General features: G+C 35.4%; 1 protein-coding gene across 3 annotated transcripts in view; it reads left to right on the top strand.

Moving 5' to 3' along the window:
- The window catches only part of ST7 (suppression of tumorigenicity 7), a 304640-nt gene that overhangs the window by 53525 nt on the left and 235060 nt on the right, over positions 1-16055 (top strand). Inside the window, exon 1 of one of the 3 annotated variants that reach the window (XM_074193850.1) lies at positions 7225-14915. The exons of the other annotated variants lie outside the window; for them this stretch is intronic. Within the exon in view, the coding sequence (XP_074049951.1) occupies positions 14894-14915 (22 nt within the window). The 5' untranslated portion in view covers positions 7225-14893. Of the gene's footprint in view, positions 1-7224; positions 14916-16055 lie in introns of those variants that run through there. 3 annotated transcript variants of the gene reach the window in all.

Here is a 16055-nt window from a genome sequence, read left to right as displayed (position 1 = left end):
GTAAATTGGGCCATTGTAAAGGGATCATTTTCAGTGTTCCAGTAGCTTGCTATTTCAAAGAATGATGATTATTTTAAACAAATCATTGACTTTGAATTTATCTGTTCTTTAAATTTGGTTATTCATATTTCGAGGTCTGTCTAAAGCAGATTATACCTGTACTGCAACTTATTGCCTTATAGGTTGATTCCATTTACTTTCAGCGTTGATTTAGTGCAAGTTTTTTTTTTTTTGTAAAGATATTGAAGTAAAAGCATCTATGGCTAACTTCATGCCTCCTCTCTTTTTAATACCAATATCTATAAAAATAGTAAGAAACAAATCCAAACTCTTTTTTTCTTGTAAAGAGAAATTTATATATATTACACATAATGGATTTTGGGAAAATATTAGAGATGATGGGTAATAACAAAAAATAAGAAACAAAAGTCGACAAGAAGAGGAAAATTTCTAAAAAATTAATTGATATCGAGATATTATTAAAAATATAGGAAATGGTGTGGCTTATTTTTCTTCTGTTTTAAAATATATTAGTAAACACATCTGAAGAAGTATGACTCCATGTTGTAAAGCTATACCCATTTTAGGATGGTTTTTAAAAGTATTTCGAGCTGGCTAATTAAATTTTATAAAGAACATACTTTTCAGTTCCTCAGAATATGTAAATAAGTAAATTGCATTTCTTTTGGGGGAACTAATTGTTCTTAATTAGGAACAGTCATATGATTTGGGAGCCTATCACTTGATTAAGACTGTTAAATTTATTATATAATGTATTATTAAGTATATTATTAAATATACATTTTATTCATATAAATTGAACAGTATGTTAGGTGCTGAGAAAATAATTACAAAAGTAAGATCTTCCTGCTCCTCAAGGAACTTACTGTACTGGAGAAATAGAACAGGTTCACAGATAAGCAAATGCTGTTATCTATATATTCAAAATATACATTGCCTGATGGAGGAAGGTATTAGTAATTTGGAGAATTGAACAAATTCTCCTTAAGGAATTGACTACTGAGTCAAGCCTTGAAGGCTACTTATGGAGGAGAGACATCAAAGGATACTGGGATGGGTTGTGCAAAGTTATGGCAATGGACCACAAAACATCATATATGAAAACCAGGTAGTAGGTCAGTTTGACTATATAGAGTGTGAAAGGAATGATATATCTATCATAAGCCTAGAATGTGATATGCTGTGGCCATATTGTAAAGGGTATTCAATCAAATGGAGGAGTTTGTATTTTCCTTTTTTCCCTTAAATTTAATTTTGTTTTTTTTCCTGACTAATAGGCATTTATCTTCTATCCTTCCCATTCCTACCCAACCACATGAATAAAGGGGAAAAACCGCTTTATAATAAATATACACAGGCAACAAAAGAAATTTTTACTTTGGCAAAGTCCACAAATGTACAAATAGTTCTGTATTATAAGCTTATCACTTCTCTAGGAGCAGATGTTACTTAATATGCTTCATCTTTGATCTTCTGGAATCATGATTTGTCTTTGTACTAATTTTAAAGTCTTTCCAAGTTGTTTTCACTGTGCATTAATCCATAAAAGAATTCTCAATTTCTTCTTAAACTGTCCATTTTGTAATTTCTTATGGTACACTACAATTCCATTACATTCATATTCTATACTTTATTTGGTCATTCTTCAACAAATGGGTACCCGTTGAATTTGTCATTTTGTATTACTTAAAACTACTTTAAATGTTTTTGCATTTGGGAGAATCTTTTCTACTTTCTTTGATCTCTAAAGGAGTATATATCTACTAATGGCACCACTGGGTAAAGGGGTATACAATAAATATTTCAATGACTTTTGGGGCATAGTTCCAAATTCAAGAATAGTTGAGTCACTTGACAGTTCCACCAATAATGTGTCTGTTTTCCTGAAGCCTGTTCAATATTTGTCATTTTTCTCCAATCTGATTTTTGCCAATCTGATGAGACTGAAGTGGTCTCATTGCTTTAATTTGAATTCTCTATAGAACCATTGCTATTGATATATTAGAATTCTTTGTTAAGAAATTGACTTTTCATGTCTTTTGTCCAGTTGGAGATTGGTCTTTAGTTTTATGAAGTAGAATCAGTCCCTTTTATATCTTCGATATGAGATTTTCATCAGAAAATACTTGATGAAAAGATTTTTCCCAGTTGTTTACCATGTAATTTTGACTGCATTGGTTTTGTTTTTTTGTTTTTTGCAGAAGCTTTTTAATTTTATATAAAAAAATGTCCATTTTAATCTTTTAACATTCTTTGTCTTGTCTGATCAAGAACTTTCCCTTATTCAAAGATTGGAAAAATAATTTCTAATTTTTACCTCTAAATTTGCTTATTGTGTCATCTTCTATGTCTAAATCATATATTCATTTGGAATTTATCTTGCTGTATGGTATGATAAATTGGTCTATATCTAGTCTTTGGATTTATCAAACAGTGGACTTTGTATTTTGTATGTTGTAGACTTACTCCTTGATAGTAAAGTTTGAGATCTGGCACCACTATGTTTCCATTCTTTCGTATTTTATTATTAATCTAGAGATTCTTGATATTTTTCTTTTATGTGACTTTTGTTATTGTTTTTTCTAGTTCTATAAAATAATCTTTTGATAATTTATTATGACACTGAATAAGTAAGTTAATTTAGGTAGTATTATATAATTTATATTGGCATAGACAAATTAATACATTCCCAAGTGTTTATGTCCGACTTGGTTTCTATAAAAGATTTCTTTGTTATTGGATTCATCCAGGTCTAGATATGTCTTGGTAGATTGATTCCAAAATCTTTTATAGTTTCTGTGTATTTATTGTGAATGAAATTTATCTTTTTCTTCCTGCTGGGTATTGAAGGTAATATGCAAGTCCTTTGAATATTTAATTTTATATTCTGCAACTTTGCTGAATATGTTGTTTCAATTACATTTTTGCTTATCCAAATACATCATCATATCAGTTGCCAGAAATGATAATTATGTTTCTCATAGTGCTTATTCCCTTGATTTCTCTTTCTTGTTTTGTCCCTACAAATGTATCCCTGATATTATATTAAATAGTATTGGTGATAATGGGTATTCTAGCTTTATCCTTAATCTTATTATAGGCCTTCCACTTTTTCTTATTATGTATAATATTTGTTTATCCTTTTATATTGACTTGATTTACTAAATTAATCAAGAATTAACTTATTCCTATGCTATTCTTAAATGAATGACAGATTTTTCTGACATTGCTAGCATTTATTGATATAATTATGTAGTTTTTATTTTTTTATATAATTAATTAATATGGTTTAGTCTAGAGCCAACATTTCATTCCTGATTAAATTAAAAAATTAAATTAAATTAAATTATATATATATAAATTAATTAAATTAAATTAAAAAACAATGTATAATCTTAAATTTTTTTTTGTAATCTATTTGGTAATATTTACTTAAAATTCATTCATTAGGAATTCATTAGGATTATTAGTCTAGCTATAATAGGGGTGCTTAACATTCTTTTTAAAGTCACAAATACTTTTGGCAGTCTGGTGAAGCATATATGCCCCTTCTCTGAATGTTTTTAAGAATATAAAATAAAATACAAATATAATATATAATAAAAATAACATGAAAAATACAAATACAATTGGTTTTTTTGAAATTCAGTTATCAAAAAAAGTTAATGGCCTCTAGGTTAAGGACCCTTGATCTCTAGTTTTCTTTGTGTCTCCTTGCTTTAGGTGTTATGAATATATTTGTATTATAGAGAGCTATTAAAGGACTTCCTTTTCATATTTAAAAAAAATAGTTTATCCTCTCCGGGCGGAGCCAAGATGACAAGAGCAGATCATGTCTTAGGTGCTCTCTCATAAATCTTCGAAACTAAGGACTTTAACTAAATTTTCAAGAGACAGAACCCACAGAGGAAACGAGTGAAGCAGTTCTCCTACTCAAGGTAACCTGGAAAAGAGCAGAAAGGCTCTGCTCCCTGGGGTCGGAGGGGTGGCCTGCCAGAGGGGCGGCCCACCAGAGCAAAAGAACTTCAGCCTCCTGGAGGTGGCCCCAGGGCACTGGGAGCCTCGGCTCACAGCAGCGGGAGAGTTCCCTGACCTATGCCCTGGGGAGCACCTGGCACAAATTAGGGGAACAGCAGGGACCTCTGCCAGAGTGAGCACGTGAAGCCCAGCCCTCAGGATACACAGCAAGCAGCTTGGCCACCACAGCCCAGATCCAAGAACAGAAGCAGGTGGACCCAGTAAGCAGGAGCCTCTAGGGCATGAGCCCATTGAACTTAGGGAGGGGAGTGAAGAGAGAGACTGCAGAGCTCTGTCCTCTGCCCCTGGAACAGGACTCTGGGGCTCTGACCACATTCAGATCCTGATCACAGTCTAGGCCCCCCCATAGAACAGCAGGCCCCCCCCCCCTCAGCCCCATGGCAGGGGGGGGGCATATGGTCATTTACAGACCTGGAGGGAGGACAGAGCCTCGCACACTGAGACCCTTGTGGAAGTGTCCCAAAAGCTCAGGAAGCACCCCAAAACAGGCTTAGGCTGGAAAAAATGAGTAAGCAGAGAAAAAAGAGGAACACCAATCAGAAATACATTATCTATGATCCCAAGAAGGATCAATATACTCAGTCTGAAGATGAGGAAACACAAGCTCCTGCACCTAAAGACTCCAAGAAAAACAGAAATTGGGATCAGGCTATGACAGAGCTCAGAAAAGACTTTGAAAAACCAAATGAGGGAGTTAGAAGAAAAACTGGGAAAAGAAATGAGAGAGATGCAGGAAAAAACATGAAAATGAAGTCAGCAGCCTAGTCAAGGAAATCCAAAAAAATGCTGAAGAAAATAGCATGCTAAAAACCAGCTTAGGTCAAATGCATAAAACAGTTCAAAAAGTTATTGAGAAGAAGAATGATTTAAAAAGCAAAATTGGCCAGATGGAAAAAGAGATCAGAAAGCTCTCTGAGGAAAACAAATCCTTCAGATAAAGAATAGAACTCAGGGAGATTGATGAATTTATGAGAAATCAGGACTCATTACTTCAAAACCAAAAGAATGAAAAATTAGAAGAAAATGTGAAATATCTCATTGAAAAAACAACTGATATGGAAAACAGACTTAGGAAAGATAATTTAAAAATTATTGGAATACATGTGAGTCATGATCAGGAAAAGAACCTTGACATCATTTTCCAAGAATTACTACAGGAAAATTGTCCTGATATTCTAGAAGCAGAGGGCAAAATAGAAATGGAGAGAATCCATAGATATCCCTGAGCAAGAGACCCCCCCAAAAAACCAACCCCTAGGAATATTATAGCCAAGTTCCAGAACTCCCAAGTCAAAGAGAAAAAATATTACAAGCAGCCAGAAGGACACAATTCAAATACCATGGAGCTGCAGTCAGGATCACACAGGACTTAGCAGCAACTACATTTAAAGCTTGTAGGGCTTGAAATATAATATACCGGAAGGCAAAAGAGCTTGGAGTGCAATCAAGAATCAACTACCCAGCAAGGCTGAATGTCTTCTTCCAGGGAAAAAGATGGACTTTCAATGAACCAGGGGAATTTCACATGTTTCTGTTGGAATGGCCAGAGCTGAACAGGTGGTTTGATCTTCAAATACAGGACTCAGGTGAAGCATAGTGGTTGGAGGAGAAGGGGAAAATATGAGGGACTAAATGATGATGATGATGAACTGCATGTATTCCGGCATAGAAAAATGACACTGATAATATTTATATGAACCTTCTCAGTTAATAGAGCAGGTAGAAGGAGCTTTTATAGTTGAAGCACAGGAGAAAGCTGAATTTGAAGATAAAATATGGTGTAAAAATGGAGTCAATAGTAAAAAGGGAAATGTAATGGGAGAAAGAAAAAGGAGAGGGGGAATAGGCCAAGATATTTCATATAATAAGATTTTTCTTTATTATAATGAGCTATTGCAATGATATGGAAGGGGGGAAGACAAGGGGAATGAGAGAATCTTGGCTCCCATCAGAGGTAGCTAGGAGAGGAAACAGCATATATATACTCAATGGAGTATAGACATCTGGAGTAAGGAGAGAAGGGGGGATGGGGGGAAGGGGGGGATGTGAGTGATGGAGGAGAGGATGGACCATGGGGGAAGAGTGGTCAGATATAACACATTTTCATTTTTACTTCTTGCAAGGGGCTGGGATTGGAAGGCCTGCCCAGGACCATAGGGCCAGGTAGATGCTGGGCCTAAGGGGTGGTTACTATTTTATTTAATTTTGGTCTTTTTGTGTTCCTTTTTTTTTTTTGGTTTTTGCAGGGCAGTGGGGTTGGGGTGGCTTGCATGTCACACGGCTGGGTGATTGTTGGGTGTACGGGGACGGATATAGGCTCAGGTACTCCTGGCTCCAGGGTGGTGCTCCGTCCATTGTGCCACCTGGCCATACCTACAATTATTACTATTATTTTTTTTAATTTTAATTTTTTTCTTCCCCTTTATTTTATCGCTCAAGTGAGTCTATATTTTTTGGGGGGAGGGGGTATTTTGTTTACTCTTAAACAAGTATCTTATTAATGTATAAAAACATTATTTGTAAAAAAAATGTGCATACCCTTTGATCCAACATATCACTCCTTGGTCTATACCCTGAAGAGATGACGAAAAAGGGTAAAAACATCACTTGTACAAAAATATTCATAGCAGCCCTGTTTGTGTTGGCAAAGAATTGGAAATCAAGTAACTGTCCTTCAAATGGGGAATGGCTTAGCAAACTGTGGTTCTATTAGAAACTAGGAGGGATGGGAATTCAGGGAAGCCTGGAGGGATTTACATGAACTGATGCTGAGTGAGATGAGCAGAACCAGAAAAACACTGTACACCCTAACAGCAACATGGGGGTGATGATCAGCTTTGATAGACTCACTCATTCCATCAGTGCAACAATCAGGGACAATTTGGGGCTGTCTGCAATGGAGAATACCATCTGTATCCAGAGAAAGAACTGTGAAATTTGAACAAAGACCAAGGACTGTTACCTTAAATTTAGGAACCCCCCCATATCTTATTGTCTGATCTTGCTATCTCTTATACTTTATGTTTCTTCCTTAAGGATATCATTTCTCTCTCATCACACTCAATTTGGATCAATGTACCATGGAAACAATGTAAAGACTGACAAACTGCCTTCTGTGGGGGGTGGGGGTGGGGGAGGGAAGTAAGATTTGGGGGGAAATTGTAAAACTCAAAATAAATAAAATCTTTAATACAAAAATTAGTTTATACAATATTGGTGTGTGTGTTTCACCTTAAAGGAAATGTAGAGCTACTAATGCTCTTGAGTAGCCGAGTGATGTAATCAGACCTGCTTAAAGGATATCATTTTGGTATCTATCTAGAGGAAGGGTGGGAAATCTCTGGCTTATGGGTGGTATTGGTCTGGTGTTACCAAGGCAACTGCAGGCAGGACTCGAAAGTCAATAAATTTAGGTGATTTTTAGGGGTGAATTGATTAAATGTTTGACCAAATATATCCTGGGAATGATATTATAAATATCCAAATGACACTTGACAAAAAAAGGTTTCCCACCCCACCCAGAAAAGGAGAGATTGGATATGGGGAGAACATTTGGGATACTTTAGTAATGTTCTCAGTAAGAGATGATGAAGGTCTGAACTAGGGTATGATATTAGTATCAGGAAGGGTGTGAATTTGGCTGATATTTAAAAAAGGAGGTAGAATTTGTAAAACTTGTCAATTCATCAGATATTGGCTAGGATAAGAGTGAAGTGCATGAAGCTGACCAACTGGGGAGTCTAGAGAAAGGGTGGTATCTCTATTAAAAATAGGCAAATAAGAAAGAGGTACAGATTTAGGAAGGAAGAAAATGAGATCTACTTTGTTGTAATGTTGATTTTTGAGCTGTCTTTGTGATATCCAGATAGTGATATCCAATCAAGTGTTCTATCTTGGAGTAGCTCTGGATCTTGGAAGAGATTAGGACTACATATATATCAATAGATAAACATTTTGCAAGAATTTACAGTGTGCTAGGAAAAAGGAAATATGAGTGCAGTCAACTTTTTTCTATGAGTTTTGAGCTGTAGGATGATAGCATGGGGATTCAGAGAAAAACATGAAAGAGGGACTCTGCCCTCAAGAAGTTTAAGCTCTAATGGGATAAGATGGTCCATTACAAAGGAACCAGAAAGGGACAGAACAATGTGTAGAGTGGCATGGGTGATGATGGCTGGGAAATGATGCATTGTTTCTGGGCAAAATAAGACTAAAGCTAACCTGTGACAGCTCATAGATCGAAGAACTGAGGCCAAGTTTGCATTGAGATGAAGGTGCCAGTGATGGCTGGTGTGCAAGTGACATTGTGTGAAATTGTCCATAAAGAGGTGAAATTCTGATAAGAGAAGGAAGATAGAAGAGGAGAGAGGCCAGGACAGAGCCTTAGGGGGAGGGCAGAATTAGATGTGGATGTGTGGATCCTTCAGAGCAGACTAAATAATTTGCACATATGGGAAAAGAACCCTGAAGCATACAGAAAGATGAAGGTGTCAAACAGGTCACACATTGCTGAGAAGACAACAAGATGGAGGATGGGGAAAAGGCTTTATTGGATGTTACAGTAAAGATATCATTGATGACATTGAAGAGAGCTGCTTAAGCCCAGTGGTGGGGGATGCAATTCAGATTGTAAGGGCAGAGAATGGAAGGGTGAAAGTAAATATGATGAGTGTAGTCAGCTTCTTTTTTATGAGTTTGTATGTGTAAGGGAGGTGAGCTGTAGGATGATAGCTTGAACAATAGAAGGTTCAAGAGAAGATTTTTTTTTTTTGAGGATGGAGAATATCTAGTCATTCTTAGGTTTTTTTTGCAAGGCAAATGGGGTTAAGTGGCTTGCCCAAGGCCACACAGCTAGGTAATTATTAAGTGTCTGAGACCGGATTTGAACCCAGGGACTCCTGACTCCAAGGCTGGTGCTTTATCCACTACGCCACCTAGCCGCCCCTATATCTGGGCATTCTTGAAGGTTTTAGAAAAGGAATCAATTGAATCAATAGATATTCAAAATTAGATTGAGAGAGGTTAATCAAAGTGACAAGGTTCTGGAGGCGACAGGAAAGGAAAGACTCAAGGAAGGTTGCAAGTGGAGGGCTCAGGGTTTATATTAGAAAAGAAGAGAGCAATCTCATCCTCAACCTTGAACAAAGAAATGAAGGGATGATGATGATGAAATAATCTTAAGTGCAGAACTGGGTAAGAGAGGGAAGGAGTTTTTTTTCAGTGAAGCCTAAGACAAATTTGCCCTTTGAGAGAGAGAGAGAGAAAGAAATAGAGGGATAGTGGTAGTGTACTAAGCTTGAAGAGAGAAGATATTTGGGATAGCCATTCCAGGGAGTGTGATAGAATTTATTAAATAAGAGAAAACGTGAAAACTTACTTGAGATAAGATAACCCATTTTTCAAAGATTCAGTTAGTATAGTTGTATAGTCAGACTTTAGGTCTGAAAAGGGACATACAAGACTTGTAGAGCAATGATGAATTATAGATGGTGGAAGAAGAATACTTATTGATGATAGTTGAGGTAAAGATGTAGGGTGCAGGGTGTAATCAAGGGAATTGAGAAAGTTTATACACTGGGAAGATGTGTTAGTCAATCCTCTCTTTTCACAGATGAGAAAAATGGAGTCCAAAGACATCACTTGTCTTGATCAGGATCCCAGAGTGAGCGGCAGCCAGTATTCAAACCCATGCCCTCTAACTTCCAACTAATGTTCTTTCTGGTACGATGGCATTGCATCTTCCAATATTCCATTTGAAATTTGGTATTTGAAGAGTGATAGCCATATTTAATATTGGATTTATTTGTACAGAAAATGCCCCCCATGCATTCTATAGACATCCTTGGAAAACTGTCTTAGTTTAAATCTTCCTACATCAGAGGGGCTGTGGTAAACTTAAATAATGGCTGTGATATCTCTGAAGGACTTTGGTTATTTGTGTTTCTTTAGTTTGTGAAATTTATTGTTCATTTTTTTTAAATTTACACTAAAATATTATCTTGATTGTTAGAAAGGAATAGAAATACAAATGATAAATGTAAAGAAGAAATAATTGTAATTTGGTTTCTGGACTTCATTAAGTCCAAAAGACATTTGTCTTTTTATTATATTTTCCATAGGCTAATCTTTAAAAATAATTTTTCTTTCTTTAGGCTCATACCATGAGACTGACAGGGCAGTCTGGAGTTGAGTCATTTTTTTTTGGATATACATAGCTGCCCCTTACTAGTTAGATCGATTGGTACTGTTTATTTTTAGCTCATTCCCTTTAGTAGTTTTATGTATTGTTTAAAAGAATGAGAAAAAGTACAATTTCTATAATATATTGTTATTACTATAGTTGATTTGAAAAAAAGTGGACTTCTCTTCAGCACTCTCTCATATAAGGATGAGCTAAGAGGGATTTAAATTGAGGTGTGTAAATTGAAAAAAGAAATTTTATAAAACACAATTACAAGGCAGTTATTTCAACTAACATATGTCCTCTCATCTAAAAATATGTTTCATCGAAGGACTATTTTCCTACTCACTTTTCTTTTTCCTCTTGATCTTAGAGGTCAATCACTGTGCTGTAGGGGGAAGAGCATTCAGGATACACTTGGTTTCAAATCCCACCTCTGACAAGTCATTTGACCTTTCTAATAATCAATTTTCTCATTTATGAAATGAACTTATAGGAACGGTATTATTATCCCAGAGGGTCAAATGAGATAAGCTATTTACAATATTTGTGGAGCAGCTAGGTGGCACAGCAGATAGGGCACTGGCCCTGGAGTCAGGAGGACTTGAGTTCAAATTAGTTACTTAATACTTGTTTAGTTATGTGACCTAGGGCAAGTCACTTAACCCCACTGCTTTGCAAAAACCAGAAAAAAAAGTAAAAAAGAACTTTGTAAAGTTTTATTATATAAGATCAGTTGCATTTATTTTGTATATACTTGATGAGAATGTCTTGGATTATCCTTTAAAATGTAAGCTCCTTGAGGGCATGGATCGTTTTATTTGTCTTTGTATCTCCTGAACCTATTATATTGCTTTCTTGCATATAGGTGGGTGCTTCATCATCATATCATGGTAGCTACATATGTGACATATGTAAGTGTAACTCCTATGAAAGCTATAGGATCAAGTATTTGATTTTTGAGTTATTGTAATAAGTACAATATTATGATTATTCATTTCAATTCTACAAACATCTGTGAAACACAAGTTAGTTTATACATCTCACTTCTGTTTTATCTCAAAATCAGTATTGATTTTCTAAAACTGTTGACATGATTTGTTGGAAGGATAAGTTTTTATTTTCTTTGACTTCCATACCTTTCATATATTTTACATTTCCCCCCCTTTTTTGGATTTCGCTAGTGTCTAGCTTTTCAGTGCTACTACTTTGCCACCTCTCTCTCCCCCCCTTCATTTTCAGTTGCATCTCTGACTTCCTTGCTCAATCATTTTAGCTTGAAAAAAAATTGGGTTTTTAATTTCTTCATCTAGATATGTGGTTTGATCTATGCTGGCATCACTCACAAATAATGGTCTGTGTTCCCAATATAGTATTGATAGCCCTATTAATTGCAAAATAATTAAAGCATCTCTGTATTATACAGGGAAAGGTAAGTCCAGGTCCACAGATTCTCCCTCTCCCTCTTCTGGCCCCATTTCTTTCCTTCACTCCTTCTGCTTCATCCCCCCTCTTACTCTATTTCTTTTCACCTCCATATCAATTGAAGGCATTCTCTTTAAGCATATTAGTAGGAAAAAAGGTCTTTGTAATTGATATTTTACAATGGACTATTTACCATTTTTGTTGACTGAAAAATAAAGAGAATACAAGATACCACCCTGCTTATTGTTTGTTGATTATGAAATATTCACATGCCACGAAATTGATAAATACTTTGAGACAATTTATACTTTTACAATTTATACTTTTCTGCTTTGTATCTCCCTAGAAGATAGATACTTGAACAAAATTCCATTTATCATACCATCTTCTTTAATTTTGATGAGGATGATGATGCTTGTCCTTTGTCCTTGAAGAAAGCCATGATATAAGAAAGGTAATGTCAAGACAACATGAATTGGCTTTGAGTGAAGGGGTACGGTGTTAAGTCACCAGCCTTACTTTCACCTATAGAGCCATCTGGGTCCAGTGGCCAGATGTCAATCAGGATGACTGGAGATGGCCCTGGATGCGAGGCAGTCATGGTTAAGTGACTTGCCCAAAGTCACATAGCTAGTAAGCATCAAATATATTAATTTATATGTGGAAGACAACTAATCTAGTGGTTAACTTTCAAGGAAGCATTTTGTTTTGAGTTAAATGATTTAAAAAACAAATTGTTGTTGCACAGTATTTCATAAAAGGCAATGTAACTTTGCTAATTGTTTCAATTATTTTTAAATATTATTTATTTTATTTTATTTTTTCCCCAATTACATGCAGAGTTAGTTTTCAACATTAAAACAATTCTAATGAATATCACTGAACTAGTTTTAAAGATGAATTGAAGAACTGATCTCCTTTGTAACAAGAAAATTGTGTGGAGGGGTATTAGGGAGAGTTTTTGAAGGGTGTTGGGGGAGTTGTTAGGAAGAATTTGAAGTTCTTGGGTCCACCTTGCTCTTAATCACATACATTCAGATTCTTAGCTTTTTAAATGACAATGATATACTCACATGAATATATCACAGAATATTTCAATAATAAGTCACAATTTATATTTAAGAATTTTCATATCTTTTTTATCACTGCCATGGCATCAGATCTGCAAGCACATGATGTTATTAAGAACATAACTAGGATTAACTAATAATCTTTTATAGTGACAGTGGAATTGTTAGAAATCACATATACTTGCATGAAATACTTGTGTTCTATTATACCTAATAAAATGTCAGTAGAAAAAACTGCTCCTGAATGTTTCTGAAAAAGCATAAGGCATATGCTTATATAATTGATCCTGATCAGAGTATGATTTTTTTACATTTATTCATATTAAAATAGACAAAATCTCCTCAAACTTCAAATATTTTTATATGTAGATTGAAAGACTTTGAGTAATTATAATTAAAATAAATATACATTTCTTGAAGGATTTTATTAGGAAATATTCACAAAACTGTTTTTCTGTAGCATGCTTACTGAAATTTTTCTTTCTCTAAAAACAGATATGTTTATTTCTTTTTAGAAAAATCAGGAAGCCAAGTATCAAAGGAAGCAAGCAGCATTCAAGAACATGAATACTTTTTTTTTTGGCTTCTTTTATTAACTGGACCTTTTCCCCTTCTTTTTCAGTACTTTTCTTTTTACTGTGATGGCAGCTGTGTGGGCTTATTCATTAAGAGCTATTAAAAATACTCTTTCCTTTGACCCTTCTGGATATCTTCTAGTAGTAGACATCTCTTACTTATGCTTCTTTTCTGTGACTCTTTTGCATGGTTCCTGAGAATATGGTAACATAGCAAGCTTTTTGTTTGCCAAGTGATTCATAGTAGTTAATGGTTTCAGTTATTTCTGTATGTGTACTCACAAAAAATGCATGTGTATTTGGGGTATTTTGTGTGAAATGTGTATTTTGTACATGTACTTTATAGACTTGCATATTAATTATGTGGGCATATATGCAATCCCTTTAAATGAGTTAGTTGACCTTGGAAATAATTCTGACAGGCAGGTGAAAGAAATAGTTGTGTAGTTAGGCAAACTGAGGAAGTTACTATATGTATAATATATATATATATATATCTATATCTTTTCATCTATCCATCCCTATATATATCTATGAATCTATGTATCTTTGCATGCATGTATGCATCTGTCACCCATCTACTTACCTACCTATCTACCTAAATATCTATCTCTCTACCTGTGTTTTGCTAAATGACAGCTTTTCCATATTTAAATAGTAGTTGCATAATTTCTTCTTGAAATTCCATTTAAAGATTCTCTTTTGATTTGAAGTAGGTTTTAAATTGCTACTGCAACTCCAAATGACCAGAATATTTTAGTCATACTTATATTTGTATCTGTAATTCTTGAGTTGATATTCGAACCACACTCAATTTAGAGTCAATAAAATAGTAATTAGCTTTTCTTAGATATGACTATTGTGTGTTTATACATGTTGATTTCTCCCATCTTTTCACTCTATTCACTTGAAAGTTCTACTAGCTACATAAAACCAGTTTTGCATGATAAATTTCATGGCCAAGTAGCTTCAAAGCATACATTCTTCATTTATCTTAGGGCTTTTTCAGTCTGACTGATATCAAAGGATGAAGTTTTTAACAGGAGAGGGGAAATATATGTCTGGCTCTTTGTCTTGGACATTTTGTGACAAAGGAATTCCCATTTGAATTGCTCTGCCTCTGTTGAAGCCCCTTCTGAGCCGCTGGTTACCAGCAGCAGTCGGTCTTTGCAGTGTCCTGACGTCATCCAGTGTATGCATAAGCTCTGCTATTGTCTTACTGGGAGCCGGGCTTGGGGATTGCAGTATCTGCCGGCTGCTGCTCCTGTTACCTAGTGCTGCCTCACTGCATCCCATCAGAGACACATCGGCCTTCTCCTGTCTGTTGGATTTAAAAGAGCAGCTCCTGGTTTTTTTTAGTTCTACAGGAGACCTTTGCTTTTCACTTCCATGGTAGAAAACTGAAGCGTGTGAGAGGAGAATCTGGCAGCTGGATCCAGCCTGTACTGCATTGTCTGGCTTCATGACCCCTGCTGTGTAGTCGTCTCATCTCTTCTCTCTCACACTCACTCATTCTTTCCTCTTTTTTTTTAATCTTTCTACTTCCTTTTTTTTTTTTTAAAGAGCAGCATCTAGGGCCAGCCATGTTTGGTACTGAATCTTCATGTAAGTAAATGTACCCTACTCTTTTACTATTTTAAAAAAGATTGCTTGGTGTCTTGGTTTCATTCATCTGGATTTTGTGTTCTCTTTGACTCAGGCCTTTAGCAAAAGTTGTGGGGTTTTTTTGGGGGGGGGGGCCTCTGTTTACAAAATAATTGATCCCAGGGTAGTGACTCCCCTTTAACTGGGTGGTGCATCCTTGAAGCTGGAGATGTCAGTATGGTCAAAACTAGGCCTAGGGGGAGGGAGGGAGGGAGAAGGGAAGGAAGAGGGGAGTCTTAAGAACTAGGTAGTCTCACTTTGAATGTATTAATTGATAGGATAAAGACTGCCAGTGATCCCTATTGTTAGATGTTCAGTCATGGTGGTGGCGCTCAGATTTGATGTAAATACTTGAAGGATTTGAGAAGAGAGGATTCTGGTTAGAATAGAAAGGAGAAGCTTGAAAAAAAATTATCTTTAGGAGAAAGGATGCTATTGTATTCCTTTACCTTCATTTTTTTAGAAACACAAGAGTAGATATTAATTTTAGAAATAAAAATGCATCCATTTTATTTCAGAAAAGTGAGCCATTTCATATGTTAGATTTACATGTAATGGCCAAAGCAATGATCCAGCATTTTCTCTATGATTAAACTTATGCAATGAAACCTGCAAACCTTATACAGTAAAAACGACTGGATAGCAGTATCATCCTAGAAAGCCTAAACTGATTACACTGAGTTATTGCATACAAGGTTTATTTAATGATAAATGTGGAATAATATAATTTATAAATGTGCCATATGGCCCTGCAGAGTGTTTGAATGATTCCCTCATATCCAAAATGAGGGTGAAGAAATACTTCTACTTGGTCGCAACCTGCAGGCAATAGAACATATACAAATTTAGCAAGGAGTTGCCTTATTTTGGAGAAGAGGAAAGACTTGGGCATATATTTTTTTCTTTCAAATTTGAATTATGACATTCTCCTCAGATGGTCAGAATGAATAATTTTGTGAAGCTCATTATTTGCCTAGAACAATTTATTTAATAGTTCTCAGTTTTTTATAAATTGCTTCTTGGCTGGCTTGTCTTGTGGAGTTAATTAATCCTGTTCTTTTACGGTAGCTTTGTTTTCCTTGACACTGGCACGATGACCCA

Source organism: Macrotis lagotis, chromosome 7 (genome assembly GCF_037893015.1).
Source record: "Macrotis lagotis isolate mMagLag1 chromosome 7, bilby.v1.9.chrom.fasta, whole genome shotgun sequence".
In the NCBI taxonomy this organism is placed as follows: Eukaryota; Metazoa; Chordata; class Mammalia; order Peramelemorphia; family Peramelidae; genus Macrotis; species Macrotis lagotis.
Note: the sequence above shows the minus strand (reverse complement) of the source record. Positions and strands in the feature narration are given on the sequence as shown.